We start from the raw sequence: 27,781 nt of genomic DNA, 5'->3' as shown, positions 1-27,781 counted from the left end.
GTATTGTAGAAAAACCTAGCACGTACTTACTTCAGATAGTTTTTGTTGCTAGGATCACTTTAAAAATAACTATATTATTTCTAAAAACATCCATTATGTTTTATTAGGGTCCCGTACCTCAAAAGGAAAAAGGAACCCCGTGGAACCCATATAGGAACACTTCTTTGTCTGTCTGTCGTTTGACGTGTCAAGACAAGGGAATCAAAACCTATAGGGTACTTCCCGTTGACCTAGAATCATGTTTGGCAAGTAGGTAGGTCTTATAGCACAAAGTAAAGGAAAAAATCCGAAAACCGTGAATTTGTGGTTAAATCACAAAAAAAATGTTCCGCAAAGAATAATTTACTAAATCTCATATAGCTCACGCATCATTGACTTGCAGTGTATATATAACCCTTTTTTTATACACAGGAAATGCCGGACGCATACCCCTCCGTCAGGGGAAAGGAGGGGTTATGTAGGACTTGCACTTACTAAAACCTGTGTTCGTCCCTCAACAGACTGGCGGTGGCGCGGGTCACTATTGCTACTGAACCCTTCGTACGCGAGTCCAACTCGCACTTGACCGGTTTTTGTTGTTTAGGATCAGTTTAAAAATAACCATATTATTTTCAGAAATATTCATTAATGTTTTATTATAGTTAGTACGTTTAATGATAGGTTATAATCATTAGCACAAATTTTAGTGTTTCTTTTGACAGAAATGAAAACTAATTTTAGAGTTTTTCTCTTTTCAGGGAAATCCTAACTCGTTAGTTGGAGATTGCGGTTAAATTTTTGATTTTGACACCATTACCCTTGATAAGTTTTTGTATAGGTACGTAGATTAACGTCTGACTGAATTTTGTAAAAAGTGAGATGTAAAAACACATTTTTACAGGATTCATGTGCACTGTCGTTGATTCCATTAAGATTCATTACAATAATTTATGATGCAACTAAGAATTATTGTTATTTAGTATTCAAAATATTTCTTTAGGTATTATAAGTTTGCATATTTTTAGGGTTCCGTACCTCAAAAGGAAAAACGGAACCCTTATAGGATCACTGTGTTGTCTGTCTGTCTGTCTGTCTGTCTGTCCGTCTGTCTGTCAAGAAACCTACAGGCTACTTCTCGTTGACCTATAATCATGAAATTTGGCAGGTAGGTAGATCTTATAGCTGACATTTGGGGAAAAATCTGAAAACCGTGAATTTAGGGTTAGATCACACAAAAAAAATTAAATTGTGGTCATGAACTAATAATTAGAATTTTCAACTTTCGAAGTGAGTGACTATATCAAGTGGGGTATCATATGAAAGGTCTTCACCTGTACATTCTAAAACAGATTTTTATTTATTTTTATGCATCATAGTTTTTGAATTATCGTGCAAAATGGCGAAAAAATACGACTGTAGTACGGAACCCTCATTGCGCGAGCCTGACTTTCACTTGGCCGGTTTTTTAGAGGTAGCTTACGTATTTTCTTAATTAAGTTTACCTAGCTATTTTTCAAAGAGTTTAGAGTTTAAAAAAATTAAGGACGTATTTTATGACTTATTTAAATCGATTTATTAGATATTTTAATTTGGTCTATTATTATTCGTGTTATTTTTATAAATCTTTTTGATTGCAATTTTTTTCTAAAGATGGGCGTTATTGGCTATTTACGGCAACGGTTAATCAACAGTTACTTAGTTTTAATACCGATATTGTTAACCGTTGCCGAATATCGGTATCAGAGTTGTGTTTCAACTAATTTAATATGCGCAACGCGCAGCGGTTTCCGTAGTAGTAACTAAGCTAGCTGCCGTATCAATACCGTCTGTATAGCTAGCGCGCACATATTCACTAAAATAAAACCAATTTTACTTTCATAATTATCGTGAAGTAATCACAACCTTAAGTTCATAGCAGTAAAGTTTAATTTGATCATTGACATAGGTCAAACTATAGTGGACGCCTGCACGAATAGTTTGCCACAGTCCAGTTAACCAAAAACATTTCATGAAGATTGATAAACCAAAGAGGACCTTATCTCTATTACTCTAAGGCTAACTGTATTTAGAATGATAGATCAAAGTGTAATGGACAAGTACTTGTACAGTTAAGCCTTAGATTAATAGAGATAAGGTCGGCTTTGGTTTACCAAGTTCTTAGTTACTAAGCCGGTAGCCAATAACCGCTCCTCTCAGCTTTCAGTGAAAGAAAGAAAGAGAAGGCATAATTATTGCGTTTCTAGTTACCAAAAAACCAAACAATGCATTGTCAGTTGCCAGTTGGCAGTGTTGCGTTGTCAGGTGGTTCGTCATAGATGATAACTGAAAACCGTTGCTAGCTACGACAATAACGCTACGGTACGCTATAGGCACGGCAGCGGTTTTCAGTTAAGTTAAGCTATAGCGGACACATGTCTATTTTTTTCTAAATTTTCTTGTTTTGAAGTTTAGTTTCGGGTGGATTTTGATTTGATAAAAAATTTCGTTAATTTTTACTACCTACCTAATATTATAAAACTTGCATATTTTTAAAGTTACCTAAGCAGATATTTTCTAAATTAAGTTTACATAGCTGTTTTGTAAGAATTTAGGGGCTCTAAATAAATTTAAAGTTTAGAAAAAAGTTTACTCATTTTATAATTCATTTAAATTAAGTGAAATCGATGAATTGATATTTTAATTTGGAGTACATATTCTTCTTATTATTATAAATACTTTTGGATCGCAATATTTTTTTTAATTACTTATTTTGAAGTTTTGATTTGATAAAATTTTTGTTAAATTCCATAAATATTATAAATTGCGGAAATTTGTTTGTTTGTTCGCTTATCATTGAATTATATCGCAAGTGAGCAACTTATGTGACAGTCCCGAAACATCCCGGAAACCCTAACCCTAACTTTTTAAACCCTAAATCCGCGTGAATGAAGTGTGTGTGTGCATCATCAGTAGTAAATAATCCATACTAATATTATAAATGCGAAAGTGTCTGTCTGCTAGCTTTTCACGGCCCAACAGTTTAACCGATTTTGATGAAATTATGTATAAAGTTAGTTTACATCCCGGGGAAGGACATAGGCTACTTTTAATTCCGGAAAATTAAAGAGTTTCCATGGGATTTTATAAAACCTAAATCCACAAAATCGCGGGCATCATCTAGTTACCTATATTACTGTATGTATATGAGTGTGGAATTTTTATTAAATTAAATTACACTTTATAGGCTTATACACTGTAGTTCTACCCTATCAAATCTAGCGGAACTAACTACTAGGCTTATGCCTAGTTGACCCACTTTATACACTCAAGTTAGCTAGAAAGTGCAATTTCTACTTGATATCGTATGTCTGATATCTATCTTACTACTACAACTTTACTTGACAAACTTGTATCATCATCATGATCAACCCATCGCCGGCTCACTGCAGAGCACGGGTCTCCTCTCAGAGTGAGAAGGGTTTGGCCGTAGTCTACCACGCTGGCCATGTGCGGATTGGCAGACTTCACACACCTTTGAGAACATTATGGAGAACTCTCAGGCATACAGATTTCCTCACGGTGTGTTCCTTCACCGTTGAAGCAAGTGATATTTAATTACTTAAAACGCACATAACTCCAAAAGTTAGAGGTGCGTGCCCGGGATCGAACCCCCGACCATCCCGACCTCCGATTAGAAGGCGGACGTCCTAACCACTAGGCTATCACAGCTTCGAAACTTGTATAAGAGCATAATATTTATTTTTAGCTTCTATGACGCTTCCAGATTTTAGTCAAGACTTAGTTTATTTTTATTTCTAAAGTAAGTACTTACGTGATATTATGCCGCGTATTTTCTCAGATATACAAGTTAGAAAACAGCCGATTGCGGAATAGAACTCGTTAAAGATTTTTTTAAACTCGGAGGATCGATTGAACATTTGTCAAGTGTTTGTCAAGTACCAGAAACAACGAAAGAATCTATTACACTGACTATTTGGTACTACATACCTTATAGTCATTTTTATCATCACACTGGTCACACTATCACATCACACTAATATTATAAAGGCGAAAGTTTGTATGTGCGTTTGTTTGTTACCCTTTCACGCTAAAACTACTGTACGGACTTGGCTGAAATTCGGAATGGAGATAGATTATACCATAAATAAAGAGATGAAGATAAACTCCATGGTTTCTGCGGTTTTTTTTAAACATATATCCACGCGGACGAAGTCGCCGGCATCATCTAGTGTTATATAATATGATGTATCAAACCCAGTGTATATAACTAACTTTATACTATACCTACTTACTAATTACATAAGTTAGCTAGAAAATTCAATTTCTACTTGATATCTAACTTACAGTACAACCACTGAAATCTAAATGAGATAATAGAAATGGTAGGTGTCAGGGAGTGAGTCTACAGTCGTAATTTGACAACTACAGTGTGACAATCGCAATCACCTCCGTTTGGCGAACACTCCAACATTATTGTCTGAAATGGATTGTTGCAGCAAAAATACGTTAAATTCAGCCTCTCAATTTTCATCTCAATGCTGAGAGTGTAGAAATAACTGAAACAGCTTTTCCGCAAATAGCTGGTATTGTTTTTAATACAGGTGGGGTTGTCGCTGTAGACGTCAAGTTGCCATCTGTACTAGCAGCGATTATAGCGCCCTGTTCTCTATTAGGGTAAGAAGAAATCATAGGAAGTGAACACTGATAAATATATAATTCTGCACCATTCAAATTACAATTTGGAAGCTACAATCAGGTACGGTGGTCTTAGGGCAACTGACGAGTCGCACTATGCCTCGCACGACATAACTTCAAAATGCTGACTCGTCAGTGCCCGCTACAACGGGGAACACGTGTCACCTATACAATAACGCGTATTTATGAGTCACTGCCCATTAGTGCGATGACAATTTGAAGCTTCTTTAGCACTTCTATATTCATTCTGATTTCTGTGACTAATCTAAACTAGTCTAAACCTGATACAGTTGTAAAACCTGACTAACTCCATATACGAGTGTGTATTCTAATTATCCGGCCAAGAGCATGTTTATTTTTAAAAACGATGTCTCTTCCAGATTTCAGTTAAAACTTTAGTTTAGTGAATTTTTAATTTAAATTTAGGTAGGTTAAAATTTTTTGCTTTTATCTCTAAACTTAAGTTTACGATCATTCTTTTTCTCTAAAGTTAGTCAGTCATTTATTTAATGTAAATTTTGCCACTGTACATTTTGTGTTTTTCAATTGTTGAATTTAACAAAATAAATTGACTGTCGTAATAAATTACGTAAACTTGAATCTAAAGCTACGAGAAAGATAAGTTAAGGTATCTTTTCTAGTTTCTGCTCCATAATTTACAAAGTAAAATAGTATTTTAAATTTCTTTGACCACGATTACCTAACATAAACTTCCTTGCAACGCGAGACGGGCTGAATTTGGTTTACTATTAAGGACGGGTTAAACAAAAATTAGTATAGTACGCGACAGGTCGAGATAAACACCTACGAGCATACTTCAAAATTTGACGGTCCGTTATCAGTCTACAGAAGTCGTTGTTCGAACTAAAAAAAACTTATGCGGGTCCCGCATGCAATAAAGTTACAAATACACTAGATAGGTTAACTTTTAACGATGGTGATGATCATGATATAGATAAAATGTCTCGTATTAGATACCTACATAGTTTGCGAGTACAGTTACTATATTAGTATGCGAAATACGTCCTACGCTGTGCGCAAAAACCTTTGTAATGTATGTAGGTACTAGCTATATGTCTTTGTTAATCTTATCAACGGAGTTACTCTGATTAGGTATACGGAAATTGCTACGCTTTGAATTATATGGGTAACTGACTAACTGTGAATAATATATAGTGTAAACAAAGGTTATTGTTTAAAATGCGTAATTTGCAACATTTGCATTTGCTTTGTTTAAATATTGATTCGAGAGATTTGAGGTTGTAAGACCTTAGTTGAATCGTAGGTACAGCTGTAGCCGGCAAGAAATTTTATACTTCGACCTTTAGAATGAGATTTCGGCTTTGTAGAGCGTTGTCTCTGTCACTCACACCTATGTGACGTTTTGTCGGTATGAGCGATAGAGAGAGAGAGCTCTACAAAACCTCTTTCTAAAGGTCGATATACAATATGTTCTGCCGCGTACGAGAAGTATTTGAAAACCCATTGCCTGCTTTGTCAAGAAATATCTACTATTATAATATGAATAATGGAAAAGGTCATGACCCTCAACAATGAGGAATACGCGTACGCCATAATAAATACATAAAGTACCTATAGTTCGTACAAAATGACTTCTCACTCGCCATTTTAACTCTATGGGTCAACTGTCATGGCAAAAGCACGGTTTACTTTTAAAATAATGACTAAAATCGTATTTTTGACATGAAATTTGACACACAAAGTTAAAATGGCACGTAAGGAGTTAAATTTTACGCGTTATAGTAGGTCATAGATGACTTCATCCCGTGGGAACCTGTTTGATTTTTCGTGATAAAAAGTAACCTTAGGCCGTCCCCGGGATACCAAATTTCGTCATAATCGATTAAACGGATGGGAAAAGAAAATGTAACTCTGACCTATAGACAGACAGACACATACAGCTTCATTGTATTTATAATATTAGTATGGATGGATATAAAGTAAATACATCATCAAAGGATTCCAATATCGGTTAGTAGGTATTTAAAATGCATGTAAAATTATGTAAATAAACAACACACAGCTGATTCAAGAAAGTAAGTTCAACGGTCGTTACACAACACAACTAGGTATCTACATTATTATTTATAACACACTTATTAAAACTTTATTAAAACAGTCATATTATTTAAAATTAAAGGTAAATATAATAATTAATACGGTATTTCTAAAATATGTAAATAGTAATAGTTAAGTAGGTAAACTTTCCTATTAGAAATAACATTTAAAAATGAAAGTACATTTAATTTAAATACTAAACCCGCTTAGTTACCCGCTAAACCTTACTTTTACCAGCTTAAAAATAAAATTTAATACTAGGGTTAATTTGTAAAACTTTTTTCTACAGCTCAAATAAAAAGCTAAAAAGTTTTAGAGATTTAGAGATTTTTGAAAGTGACAACCGTTCCGTAGTAAGAGAATGAATTTTTTGGTTCTTTTCAATTTTTTTTATTATTAAGTACTGAATTAAAGAAAATATGGCGACCACCGTACAGCTGATCCAAGATGGCGCATTTGTGGGTTCAACGCTCGTGTACGCAATCCAGTCATATTGTTTTAATTCAAACGCAAATCGCTGTGTTTGTTTTGTGTGGAAATAGGCCTCCTGATAACAGTATTTTGCAACACTATGCGTGTATAATAGCGTGTATAATTGTATAAGTATACTACATGACACAGGGTGACTTTTAAAGTGTAAAATAACTAAAATCTAACTAAAATCCAAATCGCTACCCCTGTTATAAATGTGAAAGTGTGTTTGTTTGTTGGTTTGTTGGTTTGTCCTTCAATCTCGTCGCAACGGAGCAACGGATTGAAGTGATTTTTTGCACAGGTATAATTTAAGACCTGGAAAGGGACATAGGCTACAGAAAATCAAAGAGTTCCCACGGGATTTTTAAAAACTTAAATCCACGCGCACGAAGTCGCGGGCATCAGCTTGTTGTCCAATATATGTTTTTTGTTTTCAAATGCTCCTCTTACTAGCAATACTTCGATTTCAAAATTATATGGACACAATTCTTAAAAAAAAAATTAAAATACCTAACTTGATACTAATTAAGTAACAAGTGCTTATTAAATTCAGATTCATCTGGCATTTTGAAAACGTAAAAAAATAAATTCTACCAAGGTCTGTAGTTCCGTTCATACAATATTTTAATTTTGAAAACTGTTTAATTTAGAGCAGAGCTGCACGCACGCAATCTAGTTGCGTTGCGCAATATGTCTGGGACGTTAATAATAATTAGCCACAATGGAATGGTGGCAACTGGCAATTTATTTAAGGCTACACTACTCGTAAGCTTCTCCAAAAACGCATCATTATTGTTCTTTTTTTTTAATCTTCTCCAAAAACGCATCATTAGGTATTGTTCTTTTTTCTTTTTAATCTAGAAAGCTGGCGGGTCACCTAATGTTAAGTGATTACCGCCGCCCATGAACATTTGCAGCACCAGAGGAACCGCCGATGCGTTGCCGATCTATTAGGAATTTGTTGGTCCGCCCCTTGAATAACCCCATGTTCTAGATTATTAAAATTTAAAAATTAAGCTACATGTCGACCTATGTCTTCATTATCAAGTTCCAATAATTATTAATTACTAGCTGATGCCTGCGACTTCGTACGCGTGGATTTAGATTTTTAAAAATCCCGTGGGAACTGTTTGATTTCCCGGGATAAAAAGTAGCCTATGTCAGTCTCCAGGTCTTAAGCTATACCCGTGCAAAAAATCACATCGATTCGTTGCTCCGTTACGACGTGATGGAAGGACAAACCAATAAAGCAACAAACAAACACACTTTCGCATTTTATAATATTATGAAGTAGTATCAAATCAAAAGACTTTCTTTGTAACGACATACATTTTTAAACCATCCTGTAGGTTTATGTATTCAAGCCTTTATTGGGTACAAACCTACATAATATATTTGTTTATATGAAAGTGTGGGGAAAACCATATTAAAGGAAAACTATGTCTTTGGTGCCTACTCGTAAGTACTGGCAAAAAAGAAAAGGCCTTTCGAATCAGGGGTAGATTCAGTGCCGATTCAAAAGTACATACTCATTATCATCATCATCATCATCATAAACCGATAGACGTCTATTGCTGGACAATAGGTCTCTTGTAGGGACTTCCACAACGGTCTTGCGCCGCCTGAATCCAGCGGCTCCCTGCTAAAAGTACTAGTAAAAATTTATTTAAATAAAAAATTATACTATTTCTTTTTCAATTATTTCATACCATTTCTATTATAATTGGATTCTATCACTGGAAGCATATAATCATCCTGCATGATAGGTACATGTATACACTATAACTTGTCCCTTGACGTTATGTTGGCACCACTGCAAATCACACAATATTAAACCCTAAGTTCTAAGTAGTAAAGCAAACAAAACAATGGTGCCAACATGACGACAGGGATCAAGTCATAGTGAACGGTCGGTATGTTAGATATGCAGGTATCTCACGTCATAACTATTTACTTAGACAATTTGCTGAGTATAACTAAATATTTACACAGACGAAACAAACAACAAACATTTTTTCCTTTAAGCCCAAAGAATCTTAGTTATTTGCGGTCTACTTGTTGTCTTAATTGAAACTTGATAATTTAAGAAGTAAGATTTAACAATGTTATTACGAAACGTATTATTGCATTGCGGATTTTAACCAGCTGTGATAGCCTAGTGGTTAGGACGTCCGCCTTCTAATCGGAGGTCGGGGGTTCCATCCCGGGCACGCAACTCTAACTTTTCGGAGTTATGTGCGTTTTAAGTATAATTAAATATCACTTGCTTTAACGGTGAAGGAAAACATCGTGAGGAAACCTGCATGCTTGAGAGTTCTCCAAAATGTTCTCAAAGGTATGTGAAGTCTACCAATCCGCACATGGCCAGCGTGGTAGACTATGGCCAAAACCCTTCTCACTCTGAGAGGGGACCCCGTTGTTCTATAGTGAGTGATGATGGGTTGATCATGATGATGATGAGATTTTAACCAACTTTAGAAAAAGAAGACGCTTCTCAAACAAATACCAATTTTTTGCACCAATATTTTTGATAATTTGAGCTTTTAGAGAGGAGAATAAAAACGCTAACTTTAGTTTTGTAGTTTTAACAGTAATAATTTAACTTCTTTAAAAATAATTTATGATAACTTCGGAGAGTATAAAAGGACTAGCTTATGCTCGTGACTTCGTCCGCGTGGACTACACAAATTTCAAACCTCTATTTTAACACCTTAGGGATTGAATTTTCAAAAATCCTTTCGTAGCGGATACCTATATGCACGCCAACTATTCGATCCGTCCAGTTGTTTGAGCTGTGCGTTGATAGATCAGTCAGTCAGTCAGTCAACTTTTCCTTTTAAATATAAATGTAGTTTTGGTATAGTTATCTTACTTTAAAATTTTAAAATAGGTAGGTAGTTCGGTACTAATGATTTGTTCATGATCACATTTTAATTTTTTTTGTGATGTAACCAAATCTATCAATCCCTAAATTCACGGTTTTCGCATTCGGATGTATTGCTTTACTCGTGCTATAAGACCTACCTATCTACTAAATTTCATGAATCTAGGTCAACAAGAAGTACCCTATAGATTTTAATGACATACACGACGGACAGGTAATGACATACACGACGGACAGGCGGACAGACAGACAGACAACAAAGTGATCCTATAAGGGTTCCTTTTGAGGTACGAAACCCTAAAAACCTAAACCCACGATGACGAAAACGCGGGCATCATCTAGTATGAAACACTTTGTTGGGTATGAGATAATTATTTATTGTATGATGAAACCACACGAAACCACGTAAGCTCTTTGTATCTTAATACTTTGTAGACTTATGAATTATACACAGTCATTTTTCAAGTACTTATTCACAAGATAAGTAATACTATTTTGCTTTGTTACTAGCCGTTTTTACCTTATTTGTAACTACATATAACAAATAACTAAGTAGGTAGGTACTTGGTTAATATTTTAGAATAATTTTATGTAAGTACCTATTACTTAAGTTTGTAAGGAGATACATAAGTGTAGATAGGTATATGTAGATTGTAGGTATATGTAAATATTTGGATTTCAAAAACAATACCGAGGCCCGGAGGCTCGCTCGAGCTCTTTTTGAAGAAATTGCGAAAAGAGTTATCGAGTCAACCGGGGACCCGAGAGCTGGCAGCTACCTTGGTCAAAGAATTAGTTTGGCCATCCAAAGGGGTAATGCTGCCAGCATCTTGGGTACAATGCCTCGCTGCGGTGGTCTCGACGAGGTTTTAGATTTAATTTACTTTATTTTAGTTTTAATTTAATGTTGTTTTTTTTAGATTTAAGTTTATTAATAGTTTATTTTTTACACCCTGACCTGACTAGACATACTATCCGCTAACACAATATACCGGCTATGTTTTAACTAAGTACAGTATAGATATATCATATAGGAACGATTCCTTCAATAACTCGCATATAATGATCATTATTCAAATTATGTACTTTACGTTTCATCTTGCTAGCAATTAACCGCGTATATTTATTAATTCATTCAAATTACAACCTTGGTGCTTCTTCACAAAGGCATAACGATCATGCAGTTTTATTTGCTATCTGGTTTCTAATCTATTACGTGCAGTTTAGTTTTTATATTTAAATTTTCTTTAATAAAACAGGACATCGTGTCTAGCCTATTAAAAAGGAACTGTTAAGCAGTTTTTTATAGCTTAAGTAGCATAAGCTTTCTTTTTTTTTCTTTTTACTAATAATTTTTTTTTCTTTTTATTAATTAAAAAAAATATGGCAGAAGTTGTCTTACATGAAATTTATTTTTTCCTGTTAAAATGATATTTATTCCTTTACTTATTATAGTTGAAAGTATTTCTATATATACATTTGATATATCATAATAACTAAAAAATATTATTAGAAGGAGTCCCTTTAGGCAAGGTTCCGAAGATACTGGCAGCGTCCCCCTTTAAATAGCTAGTAGACTAATTCTTTGGAAACATATAGATATTATCTGTTTTTGAATTTGATGAATAACGCAATGCTTCAAAACGAAACAAAACATACGCGACTACTTCGGAAACTTTTGTAGGTAGGGCTTTGATTATTTTAACACAATTTTTAAATTTCGTCAGAAAATGAACAATCAATTTTGTTTTAAAACGTAGTGAAAGATTACTTAACATGCGTAATTAGATATTTAAAAAAACTTTGTCTACGCAATCATTGATTCCTTTCCTACTCAGCTATTAGGTATGCCTATGTGTGTAACTCACTTGCGTATTACTTAATTATTTATTAGTACAACCACAATATTTTAGTTGCCGTTGCAGTTTCAGTTATTTCATATAACAGACAAATACAACGTTCGTCAAATTACTTATAGTTATTGTTTTACTAGGTTTTACTAATTATTTTGTATGCCTAATATGCAAGGCGAAACATTTCTACTGGACAATTTTATGTAACAACATCTCATTGTAATGCTGAATGTTGTGAATCTTTGAATATCATACCTATTGTAAAAATAATATGCATAAAATAGGCGCGATGGCCCTAAAAAACTGGCACTACGTTTATCGTAAAAAAAGCTAGATCTAAATGAAGCAACAACTTTGATCATGATCATGATCAACCCATCACCGGGTCACTACAGAGCACGGGTCTCCTCTCAGAGTGAGAAGGGTTTTGGCCATAGTCTACCACGATGACCATGTGCGGATTGGTAGACTTCACAGACCTTTGAGACCATTAAGGAGAACTCTCAGGCATGCAGGTTTCCTCACGATGTTTTCCTTTACCGTTAAAGCAAGTGATATTTAATTAATTAAAACGCACATAACTCCGAAAAGTTAGAGGTGCGTGCCCGGATCGAACCCCCGACCTCCGATTAGAAGGCGGACGTCCTAACCACTAGGCTATCACAGTAGCAACAAGTTTATTATTCCAAAATTCATAAATACCAAACAACTTGTGTTCAATACAAAACCAGCTGCTAATATTCAACAACATTAACATATTGAACTCATTAAACTTTTATATCGAGATTTAAACAAAAAAGCGACCTCAAAAAGCATATATTATATTTACAAATGAATCAGCATTTTTTTAAAGTATGTCACAACACAAACACAATTTTAATGAAACAGATCTCTCTAAAATTCAACTTGAATTACAAGTGTATATATATTGCCATTCCATTATAATACTCCTTGCAGAAAAGGATAACAAGATATTTTTAGAGCTCTAAATTTAGTTTAGTTGTATACGACAAAGTTAATTACATTTTTTGCAAAAAGAGCTTGCATAAAATTAGACCCCTGCCACTGACCTTGAATTTTTTGACACTTTGGTCCCATTCGCGCCATATTCAATTTCGCTGCCGCCGTAACTTGTGACCAATGGCATGTCACCTTCCGCCATGATTGTTTATTGTTTTTTTTTTAAATTTAAACACGCAACGGATTCCCAACTTTTGAATCACTGGACACGACCACTTTAAAAAAAAATTTAAACTATTCACGAAATATTAAAATTAATTCGACGATAATGTTTTTTTTTCTTGTTATATTATAGTGACAACACGTCCGTCCAGCGGTCACTGAAGAACTAAACTGACTAGCACTGAGTTGACTTGACCGATTATTTTATTGATGTAAATTTAATGATGAACGCTCGCTCTCAGATAACAGACGTACAGCACGGATTGTGCGATATGTCAGATGAGGATGATAAAACAAGAAAAAGATGGATATAGCGCGCGTCACATAAATGCTGGTTATTGCGCAGGTTTGGGATTAGCGGCGCGAGGCAAAACAGGTTGCGCGTACCTACACTGATTACCTTTGTCATTCATTATTGATAATATACTTTAGTTTTCCTTGGTTTACTTAAAAGGTAAACAAGTAGCTTCTCGCTGAAATACGTAAGAGGCACTATACGCGGCCCATACGACCTTTTTACCGCTAACTGACAATGAAATCATGCTATTACGAGTGAAAAACCTGACTCCAGAAGCAACGACCAAATGTAATACGGCCAACATGATAACACTAGAGAGAGTTTCTTTCTCTCTCCTTATTTACTAGACCCACGGTGAGATAACAGCATTGCAATGACTCATAAATAACACTAAAGAACAAACATCTATGCAAATAAGATCCGCGCGGTCTACCCGCTCGATTTGCATCCGCGCGGAATCCGCCATTTCTGAACTGAGCTCAGAGACTACGATCTCTTTCGCTGTTTAACTAGCAACGAACCGCGTAAACCAATTTACATGGGTAGCTCAATGAGATAACATGTGACGGTCTGTCCGCAGTCCGTACCGCACCGTACCGTCTTTGATAATGATGGGCGGTTTTATGCAACCATGGGCGTTTCCGCCCTAACTTGCGGACTAAATTAGAAGACGCATAGCAGTGACTCCACAGGTAGACAGACACAGTACTTCTTCTGATAATCTACATTTTAGAAGAAATTTCTATTTTTTTTTAAATACAATATATCAAAAATTGCGGAACCGGCAGGATTCGAACCTGCGTCTCCTGGGATCGTGCCCGACTCTCTGACCGCTAAGCCCGGTTCGCTTGCTGCCAGCGACGAAATTTGTGATATGTATTTTCACTCAGTGCTGAAGTGACTTTTAATGCCATCTAGTAGCGACACTTTGCAGTTATCGAAATTAGGTACCTTAAAAGGCCCATATTACCGACTAGATGATGCCCTTTGGGAACTCTTTGATTTTCCGGGATAGAATATAGCCTATGTCCTTCCCCAGGATGTAAGCTAACTCTGTACCAAATTTCAGCAAAATCGGTTAAGCTGCTGGGCCGTGAAAAGATAGCAGACAGACAGACAGACAGACACACTTTCGCATTTATAATATTAGTATGGATGTCTTTTCGCGGGCTGTAAGCTATCTCCTAACCAAATTTCGTCAAAATCACTAATGGATGGGCCGTGAAAAGAACCCGTGACACCCCGCACACCCGCACAGCCCCCGCGCTAACCCAGTGCGGGCGAGTGTGGGTGACGTGCGGGTGTACGGGACATCGCCCCACCTCATACCCCGATTGCCATTTCAACCTGTCGCGTACTTATATACACATTGCATTATAAGTTTCATGTAGGTATTAGGCGGTGGGATTACGTAAAATAAAGAAATCCGGAACCAACGAATGTATAACGGACATATTGCGTATTAAATAGTGTGTGCACTGTGCATACCTACGCATATGTACTACATACTAGACACACCTATATTAAATTAAATTAAATTAAATTAAATTTATTGGATATTATTACATATTAAATTTTTTACGAGACATTTCACCGCGATTAATAGCCTCATCTGGTGACAGAAGGGCTGGCTCATTTTTTGCGCAACGGATCAGCCTGGCTGTCCAGCGCGGAAATGCAGAGAGTATTCTTGGCACCATTCCACGCGGTCATGATTTATATAGTAATTAGATAAGGCTAGCTTTAAGTTTTATTGTAATATAAAAAAAAAAAATTACATATAAGGAACACAAAAAAAATACTTATAATACAGATAAAAACAAGTAATAATTAAGTAGACCTAGGTCTAGTAGACGTATGAATGGGCAACCCCTGCACTAGTAAACACTGTATTACAGTGGGTTGCCTTCTCCATTTCTAAAAACTTGAATAAATGTTATTACAATTTGGTGCGCTAAGGTCGGACATGTTATATCGGTGTTTATTACAAGTGATAGTGGTGTGCATGTTTGCGAGTGTGTGTTTTATATATTTACTTGTTGATCAATTTAAATAAATAAATCCGTATACTCCATACTCTTCTTCTTCCTTACCTTATCCCACGTTACGTGGGGTCGACACAACATGTCTTCTTCGTCCACTCACTTCTGTCATCCGTCAACGTCTTATCCACCCCTTTTACACGCATATCCTCTTTCACGCAATCCATCCACCTTTTCTTTGGTCGTCCTCTCCTCTTTTTCCTTCCACATGCATATTTAACATTCTTCTAGTGACATGGCTTTCTTCCCTCCGCATTAATTATAATATGCCCATCCATACTATATCATCATCATCATCATGATCAACCCATCGCCGGCTCACTACAGAGCACGGGTCTCCTCTCAGAGTGAGAAGGGTTTTGGCCATAGTCTACCAGCGCTGGCCAAGTGCGGATTGGCAGACTTCACACACCTTTGAGAACATTATGGAGAACTCTCAGGCATACAGGTTTCCTCACGATGTTTTCCTTCACCGTTAAAGCAAGTGATATTTAATTAATTAAAACGCACATAACTCCGAAAAGTTAGAAGTGCGTGCCCGGGATCGAACCCCCGACCTCGGAAGGCGGACGTCCTAACCACTAGGCTATCACAGCTTTTTCCATCCATACTATATACTATTATACTACATACTATTATACTATATACTATTATACTATAATATTATAAATGCGAAAGTGTGTCTGTCTGTCTGTCTACTAGCCTTTCACGGTCCATCCGTTCAACCGAATTTGAAGAAATTTGGTACAGCGATAGCTTGCATCCCGAGGAAGGACATAGGCTACTTTTTATCCCGGAAAATCAAAGAGTTCCCACGGGAATTTTAAAATTTTAAATCCACGCGGACGAAGTCACGGGCAGCATCTAGTAAATTATATTTAATTTTAAGAAAAACTGTGTTGCATAATAACATCCAGTCATTTCCCTAATACGTCACAGACAGGCAATTACACTATCTATGTTGTTACCAGATGTACGATTTTGTGTAAATAACAGAAAAATGCGTCATACCCACCATTTTACTAGGTAAATCTTTTATCTCCGCCCACATTTTGTTTTGGGATTTGGATGAGGGTTTTTCTCATTTTACGGAAGCTTGCGGTTGCGAGCGGAAATCGGTGAAGGTACTGATTCGGATGACAGCTAAATTTTTAGAGTATTTGCATCTTTTTCTTGTATAAATACTAGCTGATGCCCACAACTTCATCCGCGTGGATTTAAGTTTTAAAATCCCGTGGGAACTCTTTGATTTTCCGGGATAAAGAGTAGCCTATGTCACTCCCCAGGTCTTTAACTATACCCATGCAAAAATCTAACAAACAAACACACTTTCGCATTTATAATATTATGGGTAGTGATAGAATCACGTCAATTCTGATGTCTTTCTTTAAACTTAATTTCTACTTTCTCTAATCTATTTCCTTTTAATATTGCTAAAGAACGACAGAAAATTATTTATAAATCAACAAAAATTTTTAGTGCTATTCTATAAAATAATGACCAACATAATCAAGACTGGCACCTAAAGTCACGAGGTTTGATACTAAAATTAAAATTCGTTTTTCTGGCCTTTCCTTATTAAGTTATTAGTTATTACATTGGTATTTATAGGTAGGTACCTATCGCCCATATAAATATTTTCAAGCTACCTAAAAGCTTAGTACTTATTTAAAACCGGCCAAGTGTGAGTCAGGCTCGCGCAACGAGGGTTCCGTACTACAGTTGTATTTTTTGTCATTTTTCACGATAATTCAAAAGCCATGATGCATAGAAATAAATAAAAATCTGTTTCAGAATGCACAGGTGAAACCCTTTCATATGATACCTCACTTGATATAGTTATCTTACTTCGAAAATTAAAAATACTAATTATTAGTTAACTAGCTTATGCTCGCGACTTCGTCCGCGTGGACTACACGAATTTCAAACCCATATTTCACCCCCTTAGGAGTTGAATTTTCAAAAATCGTTTCTTAGCGGGTGCCTACGTCATAACAGCTATCTGCATGCAAAATTTCAGCACGATCCGCCCAGTAGTTTGGGCTGTACGTTGATAGATCAGTCAGTCAGTCAGTCAGTCAGTCAGTCAGTCAGTCAGTCAGTCAGTCAGTCAGTCAGTCAGTCTGTCAGTCAGTCACCTTTTCCTTTTATATATTTAGATGACCACAATTTAATTTTTTTTGTGTGATGTAACTATAAATTCACGGTTTTCGATTTTTTCTCTAATGTCTGCTATAAGACCTACCTACCTGCCAAATTTCATGATTCTAGGTCAACGGGAAGTACCCTGTAGGTTTCTTGACAGACAACAAAGTGATCCTATAAGTGTTCCGTTTTTCCTTTTGAGGTACGGAACCCTAAAAATGTTATTAAAATGTTGTTTTAATTGTTTTAATGATAGCTTATGATTCTACTTAACCAATTTACGCAACAAAACTATAGTTGATGAGTGAGTGACCACTGAGTTTTATGCTAAAAAGTTTACATCATATTAGTAAAATTATACGCAAATCACCAAGGTCGTGAACTTTGGACTTTTGCCACCAAAACATTGTAAAAGCGTTGTGTTTGATAACTTAGTAGATAGGTACCTTCCTACGTACCTAAACAATAATTAGTCTTAATATAATAAAAGGAAAAGGTGACTGACTGATTGACTGATCTATCGACGCATAGCGGAAACTACTGGACGGGTCGGGCTGAAATTTGGCATGCAGATAGTAATTATGACGTAGGCATCCGCTAAGAGGATTTTTGAAAATTCAACCCCTAAAGGAGTGAAATAGGGGTTTGAGATTTGTGTAGTCCACGCGGACAAAATCGCGAGCAAAATATATTATGTTAGTACCTAAATTAGTAATAAAAACATTTCGAGGAAATGATAACATTGGAGGAATATCGTGTTATTATTGAATCGCAATAAATTAATAATACTTGTTATTTTGGATTTTCCCATAAAAACATTAAATCCACTGAATCCTAATCGTATTACTTTATAATATTATAAAATGCGAAGGTGTGTCTTTCTGTCTGCTAGCTTTTCACGGCCCATCCGTTTAACTGCCGTCGATTCTGGTGTTTTTCTCTAAACTAAATTAAATTTAGAGATTTAGAGTATCTGCAATTTAATATTGCTAAAAAAGGATGGAAAATATTTTTAAATCAAATAAATTTTAGTGTTACTCAAACTACAAAAACACTATGCTCAAAACTGGGCACCTAAAGTCACGAGGTTTGGCAGTTCTAAATTAAATTAAGTTCATCTAGGTATCTAAAATTATAAGCTGTGATAGCCTAATGGTTAGGACACCCGCCTTCTACTCAGAGGTCGGGGGTTCGATCCCGGGCACGCACCCCTAACTTTTTCGAGTTATGTGCGTTTTGAGTAATTAAATATCACTTGATTTAACGGTGAAGAAAAACATCGTGAGAAAACCTGCATGCCTGAGTGTTCTCCATAATGATCTCAAAGTGTGAAGTCTACCAATCCGCACATGGCCAGTGTGGTATGACCTACTATGACCAAAACCCTTTTCACTCTGAGAGGAGACCTGTGCTCTGTAGTGAGCCGGCGATGGGTTGATCATGATGATGATGATCTAAAATTATAATATCTCATCATCATCATCATCATCATTGTCAACCGGTAGAACAACACGGCACAGTTTTACCGCCGCCATCCAGCGGCTCCCTGTGACTTGTTTGTGGCCCATCCAATGGGGAATCTTCCAACGATGCGCTTTCCGGTGCAAGGTCGCCATTCGAGCAACTTGGGACCCCAAACGTCGACTGATTTTTACGGTTCCGTACCTCAAAAGGAAAAACGGAACCCTTATAGAATCACTTTGTTGTCTGTCTGTCTGTCTGTCTGTCAAGAAACCTACAGGGTACTTCCCGTTGACTTAGAATCATGAAATTTGGCAGGTAGGTAGGTCTTATAGCAGACATAGGGGAAAAAATCTGAAAAACGGTAATTTAGGGTTACATCACACAAAAAAATTAAATTGTGGTCATGAATTAATAATTAGTATTTTCAATTTTCGAAGTAAGATAACTATATCAAGTGGAGTATCATATGAAAGGGCTTCACCTGTGCATTCTAAAACAGATTTTTATTTATTTTTATGCATGATATTTTTTGATTTATCGTGAAAAATATCGAAAAATAAGACTGTAGTACGGAACCCTCAGTGCGCGAGCCCGACTCGCACTTGGCCGGTTTTTCGAACTATGTGCCCTGCCCTTTGCCACTTCAGCTTCGCAACCCGTTGAGCTGTCGGCTACTCTGGTTCTCTTACGGATCTCCTCATTTCTGATAGGTATCTATCTAGACCTAACCATAACACATCCTTTCTGTTACAGTCATACTTTCTTCGAGACGTGTCTAGAATTACTATCGGAGTCTGTAATTGGTCAGTCATAATGTAACTTTCGCCCGCGACTTTCCTTTGTTTTCTAATGATACTTACAGCCTAATGATTCCTAAAGTGGACTGTGGAATACAATCGCAACTACAGCCTGTAGGTATTTGAACAAGTAATTAATTCTTACTTCCATGCTAAGTCCCGCAAATTGTTATTGCGCTGAAACCATGTCTCATTAACACATGCGGCGTGACGTCAGTCGAAATAAAAATATTACCGTCTGCAAAGGACATGGCCAATTTTTGTATGGGTGTTAGTAGATTTATCTATGGTACAGTATGGCGTTAGTAGAGGAATTCATCTTGTATTCCTTATTATTTTGAAATAAAAACTGACAAGTTCAGAGAGCTTTTAAAAACTACGTATTAATTCATCTTTCTATTTTTAATATTTAATAAATATTTACTATGTTGTGTACATGGAATGTACTTTTTTGACCATGTCATTTTTTTTTTAGAATAATTACTTATAATAATTTACAAACCTATCATATCATGTTAAATGCGAAAGTGTGTCTATCCGTTTGCTGGCTTTTCACGGCCGGAACCATCCCTTAATCGATTTTGACGAAAATACAGAGATATCTTGCAAGATGCGTCCCGGACATAGGCTACTTTTACCCGACTACGGGCTACGGCAAAGCCAAAAGGAACGGTTATGATTTTGGCATTCTATGCATGTTTGTATCTAAGTGTTTTTATCCCGAGAAGTCAAAAAGTTATCACGGGATTAAAAAACCTAAAATCACATGAACGAAGTTGCTGTCTTGATACAAAGATAACTTGTATCCTGGAGACGGAAACAGGCTACTATTTATCCCGGAAAATCTTTCCACGAATTTTTAAAAACCTAAATCCAGCGGGCGTAAATACAGGTGTCCCGCAAATTGCTATTACACTGGACCCATGTCTCATTAACATCGAAATGACGTCATTTTAACGTCAGCCGAAATAAAAATATATCATCAGTACTAGTGCTGACATCACTAAAATGGCGGCCACGCTCATTAGTAATTTGCGGGACTTATACCTTAGATCTAAGTTACTTTTTAGGGTTCCGTACCTCAAAAGGAAAAACGGAACCCTTATAGGATCACTTTGTTGTCTGTCTGTGTGTCTGTCTGTCTGTCAAGAAACCTACAGGGTACTTCCCGTTGACCTAGAATCATGTAGGCAGGTAGGTAGATTTTATAGCTGACATTTGGGGAAAAATCTGAAAACCGTGAATTTAGGGTTAGATTACACAAAAAAAATTAAATTGTGGTCATGAACTAATAATTAGTATTTTCAACTTTCGAAGTGAGTCACTATATCAAGTGGGGTATCGTATGAAAAGTCTTCACCTGTACATTCTAAAACAGATTTTTATTTATTTTTACGCATCATAGTTTTTGAATTATCGTGCAAAATGTCGAAAAATACGACTGCAGTACGGAACCCTAATTGCGCGAGCCTGACTCGCACTTGGCCGGTTTTTCGCAAGTCGCGTATATTAACAGCACCTAACAAATTTAATACACCTATTTATTATTTTATTAAGTATAGGTAAAGGTACCTAACATTAAAATAACAAATTGTCTTCTACCTAGTCCAAAGTCGTGGTACTATAACGGGACTATATGTCTGTGACAGAGAGAGCGGTATTAGGTGTACCTAACGGATGTGAAAGAAACAGACGAATCTAGACCCAGACCTCGATAGCGGATATTTGGAATGGATTTACAGACTCTTGTACGAAAGACAATTAGGTACCTATTTGACTACTTTAAAAAATATATCTCAGTGATTATTATTAAATCATCATCATCATCATGATCAACGCCGGCTCACTACAGAGCACGGGTCTCCTCTCAGAGTGAGAAGGGTTTCGGCCGTAGTCTACCACGCTGGCCATGTGCGGATTGGTAAACTTCACACACCTTTGAGAACATTATGGAGAACTCTCGGGCATGCAGGTTTCCTCACGATGTTTTCCTTCACCGTTAAAACAAGTGACATTTAATTACTTAAAACGCACATAACTCCGAAAAGTCAGAGGTACGTGCCTGGGATCGAACCACCGACCTCCGATTAGAAGGCGGACGTCCTAACCACTAGGCTATCACAGCTTAAATTATTAAATAATCACTGAGAAATTAATTAGTATTGAAAAGAAATCGATGCAGATATTCTAAATTAAGTTTAGAGAGACATCAGAATCGACGTCATTGACGTCTTTAGCACGAAACTTTATTTTAGAGATTATAATACTTAATGAAAAATTTCTAAATGGCCGCCATGAAAATTAAAAATTACGAAGTATCATTTCTTGAATGATGGTACGGAACCCTTCGTGTGCGAGTCGGACTCGCACTGGACCAATTTTTAGGGTTCCGTACCTCAAAAGGAAAAACGAAACCCTTATAGGATGACTTTGTTGTGTCTGTCTGCCGGTCTGTTAAGCAACCTACTGGGTACTTCCCGTTGACCTAGAATCATGAAATTTGGCAGGTGGGTAGGCCTTATAGCAGACATTCGGGGAAAAATCTAAAAACCGTGAATTTGTAGTTACATCACACAAAAAAAATTAAATTGTGGTCATAAACTAATAATTAGTATTTTCAATTTTCGAAGTAAGATAACTATATCAAGTGGGGTATCATATGAAAGGTCTTCACTTGTACATTCTGAAACAGATTTTTATTTATTTTTATGCATCATAGTTTTTGAATTATTGTGCAAAATGTCGAAAAAATACGACTGTAGTACGGAACTTTCGTTGCGCGAGCTTGACTCGCACTTGGCCGGTTTTTTACTGTTAAGGACTATAATTTTTGATAACAATAAAAAATATTGATTGATTAAAGCCGGGGCAGCCAAGCTAGTATTGTGTGAAGTAATTTAATCAGCTTATTATACAATTAAAATGCACCTGTGTTTAAGTAGGTATTCTAAGAACGTAGGAACATAGTGTTCTCAGAAATATGTGATGGAAATCTGTGAGATTATTGTGTGAGGTGGTACTGCCAGGCAGTCAGTTAGTCTAGTGCAATTCTTATAATTATATGTAATACCTACTAAATGATACCCGCGACTTCGTCCGCGTGGATTTAGGTTTTTAAAAATTAAAAAGAACTCTTTGATTTTCCGGGATATATATAACCCTATCTCCAGGTCGTTATATCTATACCCATGCAAAAAAATCACGTCAATCCGTTGCACCGTTGCAATGTGATTGAAGGACACTGGACAAACCAACAAACAAACACACTTTCGCATTTATAATAAGGGTACTGATAGCGTTATGTCTCGGATCCAAATGGTGTTTTCACTTCACTAGTAACATGCACTGTTCGAAGACTTTGGTCTTCAAGCACCGAGATTTTTTTTTAGGGTTCCGTACCTGAAAAGGAAAAACGGAACCCTTATAGGATCACTTTGTTGTCTGTCTGTCTGTCTGTCTGTCTGTCTGTCTGTCTGTCTGTCCGTCTGTCTGTCTAGAAACCTACAGGGTACTTCCCGTTGACCTAGAATCATGAAATTTGGCAGGTAGGTAGGTCTTATAGCTGACATTTGGGGAAAAATCTGAAAACCGTGAATTTCGGGTTAGGACACACAAAAAAAATTAAATTGTGGTCATGAACTAATAATTAGTATTTTCAACTTTCGAAGTGAGTGAATATATCAAGTGGGGTATCATATGAAAGGTCTTCACCTGTACATTCTAAAACAGATTTTTATTTATTTTTATGCATCATAGTTTTTGAATTATCGTGCAAAACGTCGAAAAATACGACTGTAGTACGGAACCCTCATTGCGCGAGCCTGACTCGCACTTGGCCGGTTTTTTTTATTTATATGGCATTGTAATTTCATCTTGTGCCAAGTGGGTGCAAGAACTCATTTTAGATTTAATTAATTATTAAGTACTTCTTATTATCTACTAACTACTATCTACTAACTTAACTATTAATTTTAAGTTTGTTTGTACCTTAGGCATAAGATGGATAAACCAGTTTTCTTTCTTTCTTTCTTTCTAATTTGAAATGTCAAGTAGGCCTACTGATAAGATATCTATCTACCTATTGTAAGATAGGTAACTAAATTGAATTGAATGGCCAAGAGCAATTGCGTAGGTTTATATTAATCAATTAGTAATCACAATTATTATGAACTAAACTTGGCAATGATATCACGCCAGCTGATCCCTTCTCCTATATAATATTATACTAGCTTATGCTCGCCACTTCGTCCGCCCTTGCTCCGCCCGGTGCAATTTTCAAAAGTCCTTTCTTAGCGGATGCCTACGTCGTAATAGCTACCTGCATGCCAAATTTCAGCCCGATCCGTCCAGTAGTTTAGCTGTGCGTTGATAGATCAGTCAGTCAGTCAGTCACCTTTTCCTTTTATATAATTTTTAGATTTAGACTAGCGAGCCCCGGCTTCGCATTGATTTTCCTGTTATATAGTAGCCTATGTCACTCTCCAGGTCTTTATCTATATTCTATACCCATGCAAAAAATCACGTCAATCCGTTGCACCGTTGCGACGTACTTAATTGAGGGACAACCCAACAAACAAACACACTTTCGCATTTATAATAAGGGTACTAATAGCGCTTGACTGCAATCAGACGGTGGCAAGTGATGATGTAGCCTAAGATGGAGCGCGCTTGCCTAGAAGATGCCTATTCACTCTTGACTTGAAGGTACCCATATTATAATTGATGGAATGGAAAATTGATGCTGGAAGGGTGTTCCAAGTCTTAGCGGTTCGAATTAGAAATGAGGAGGCAAGTCGCTTCGTACGTATTATGTCCAGCTGTGGATCACTGGATGATGTCTATCGGTTGATAGATCACTATCAAATCATAATCATCATCATCATTATAAAATGGTGATGATGATTAATCCCTACCTGGGGGGTAGCCCCCATATTGTAAACTAGCTGATGCTCGCGACTTCGTCCGCGTGGATTTAAGTTTTCCAAAATTCCGTGGGAACTCGTTAGTTTTCCGGGATAAAAAGTAGCCTATGTGCTAATTCAGGGTATAGTCTATCTTCATTCCAAATTTCAGCCAAATCCGTCCAGTAGTTTTTGCGTGAAGTAGTAACAAACATACACGCCTTTATAATATTAGTCGGGATGCGAAAGTGTGTTTGTTGAGACACGGTTCCAGCGCAATAGCAATTTGCGGGACTTATATCTGGCAGCACGCGTTTCGGCTCGCCAGTCGCCACTCATCGCGCCATCTTTTGCGAGTGTAAAAACACACCTTTATTTGTATGTTTATAATACAATGTGCATATGTCATGACATGTGTTTGATACATTGTCTATTGTGACTGCTGATGCCTCTCGCTTGCGGTAGCGGCCATTTATGGTGGCGCAGATCACTATCGTAAATGTCAGAGGCTGCGCGCGCAGGAATCTTACAATACAGCGTTCGTGTATCCGATACACACGTTGCGAACAGCGTTTGGGCGAACGTGTGGAGCCGGGGTAAAACTAAAGATACACGACGACACTAGACCCAGTGTCACACACGTAGACACTCGATAGAAATAGAAATAGAAATAGAAATAGTGTTTATTTGCTAGAATGTGGTACAATTTGGTCTTAAATCTATTTTGTTCTAACACATTCAACCAATAACTTAGTGTGCAAATTGTTCTATTACATTAAAAACGCATGTCGATGTCAATAATAATTAAAAAAAAAAAATAGTTATCATAAAATATAAATAATTATCCTACAACAGCAACAAAACAGTTAAGGTCAAATCTACATTAATGGGTCATATAATCATTTACACTATAGAAACATTTTTCCATAAGCCAGTCCTTAAGTTTGACCTTAAAAATTTGTGGCGGCATGGCTTGTATTGACTGCGGTAGCTTATTAAATACCATAATGGCCTTATAAAAGGCATTTCTTTTGAATATATCCATGTTGCATCTCGGTACGTACAATTTATTAGGATACCTTTTACTTCTATTCATTTCGCTGTTACGCTTAAAATACTGAGGGTACTTTTTGACGAAAATGCATATTTCTTTAATAAACATGCTCGGTAGCGGCAAAACCTTTAAGTCTTTAAACAACGGTCTGCAACTTACCAGAGGACCATCACCAAAAATAGCCCGATGTCAGTAGATAAGTACGCGACAGGTTGAGATGGCAATCGTGGTGGGAACGCCCCGCACACCCGCACATCCCCCGCTTTTAATTTAGGGAAAAGGACAACCATGAGTCCGAATTTTTGCGGATTCAGCCTATTTTGGAAAGTTTGTCATTTAATTTGAAAATACATTATGCACGTTTTCGTAATGTTTCTAAAAAAAATTAAAAAGCGCATTTTACCAAGTACACTGATTAGTTAAATTGATTTACATAGTTAAATATTTTAATGCTGTCACCTTTTAAATATACCTACAATTAAAAAAAAATACTAAATCAGTTAAAGTTTCTTTGTGCAAGTGAAACCTAAACTCAAAATTTTGGGTCTTAGATTACCTAAATCCATACTAATATTATAAATGCGAAAATGTGTCTGTGTTTGTCTGCTAGCCTTTCACGGCCCATCTGTTCAACCGATTTCGATGAAATTTGGTACAAAGGTAGCTTACATCTCGGGGAAGGACATAGGCTATATCCTAGAAAATCAAAGAGTTTCCATGGGACTTTGAAATCCTAAATCCACGCGGATGAAGTCGTGGGCATTATCTAGTAGTCTATAACTGGAAGATTAGGTGCCTACGTATTTTAAGTCTATAATAATATGATTTTCAAACTATAAGATGTACCTAAGTTTAATTTTAGTAACCTATCACATACCTAAATGATTTTGTTATGAAATCAATCATTTAAAACTTAATATAAGGTAAGTATATAACGAAGTTAACGAGCCTACGTAAGACATATTGAATTACGGTAAAATATGCAATTACGTCTAATTATATAATAGTTGGTTACAAACCAACAAATTGAGGGTTAACTACAACCTACTTTGGTGCCTACCTACTTTGTATACGCATTGTATGACTGTACAACTTAACTAGATACCTGGCCACTGAGTAAAACGTGTTGAAAATGTGCCATCGCTATGCAAAAGTGGCATGTCAACTGTTATATAGGTATCTAAGCTAAGTCCGCTACCTAACCTGTACCTAAACAGGTTTACAGCAATAAAACCAAAGTTAACCAAGTAATATAACGTATTTTTAAAGAAAAGTTCCAAGAAAGAGAAATGTGCACTTTAAAATACTCAAAAAAACTAGCGTTCCAATTCACGTCACACTCTTTCAACCCTAAAATACCTCGGTGAAAGCGTTGAGCGACAAAAAAACAATCACTCACCTGACAAAATGCACTCGATTTCACTCAACTGGCGACTGTTAACCACTTTTTTTTTCTAAAAACAAAACTCTTTTACACAAACAAAGCCAGCCTTACCTGCGAAAGAACAATTTTATATAACTGAACGCGAAATGTTGTGTTGTCGTACCTACTTCCTATTTTAACCGGTTTATTTTAGCTTTGTACAAAAACTATTTAACGCACTAGTGTTTTTCGATGGTAAAGTGTATTGTCGATGTATGGATTTTACGTTTTTTGGGGTTTTTATAGTGTCTATTTTGATTTTTATAACGTAAAAATCCAAATGACGTGCGTACACGCCGACCGACGGATTGCGACTAGTTGAATTTCAAAGAGGTGAAAAACGCAGTTACTAACTTACCAGGTTCCAAAGGCTTTGTATTTAAACCAACTTAAGTTTACCTGCAGGTTGTTAAACTTAAACGCCTTATTTTAAATGCAATAAAGGTGATTTTATCTAGTATTTGCCTCCGAAAAGTACGTCAAAAAATCTCGGTTAATTCATTCTGATCAC

At 36.4% G+C, this 27,781-nt stretch overlaps 1 protein-coding gene across 3 annotated transcripts in view; it reads right to left on the bottom strand.

Moving 5' to 3' along the window:
• ced-6 (PTB domain-containing adapter protein ced-6) overlaps positions 1-27,559 on the bottom strand; it is a 69,855-nt gene extending 42,296 nt beyond the window's left edge. The window contains exon 1 of one of the 3 annotated variants that reach the window (XM_069507948.1): positions 27,247-27,559. Coding sequence is in view for 1 of the 3 variants with exons in the window: in XM_069507947.1 (XP_069364048.1) it covers positions 13,035-13,126 (92 nt within the window). In the remaining 2 variants the exon portion in view is untranslated. Of the gene's footprint in view, positions 1-13,034; positions 13,342-27,246 lie in introns of those variants that run through there. The other 2 variants (XM_069507950.1, XM_069507947.1) reach the window with 2 other exon arrangements.
• Between the last annotated feature and the right edge of the window lie 222 nt (positions 27,560-27,781).

This window comes from Maniola hyperantus, chromosome 27, assembly GCF_902806685.2.
Source record: "Maniola hyperantus chromosome 27, iAphHyp1.2, whole genome shotgun sequence".
Classification (NCBI taxonomy): Eukaryota; Metazoa; Arthropoda; class Insecta; order Lepidoptera; family Nymphalidae; genus Maniola; species Maniola hyperantus.
This window is presented reverse-complemented; position numbering and strand designations above follow the sequence as displayed.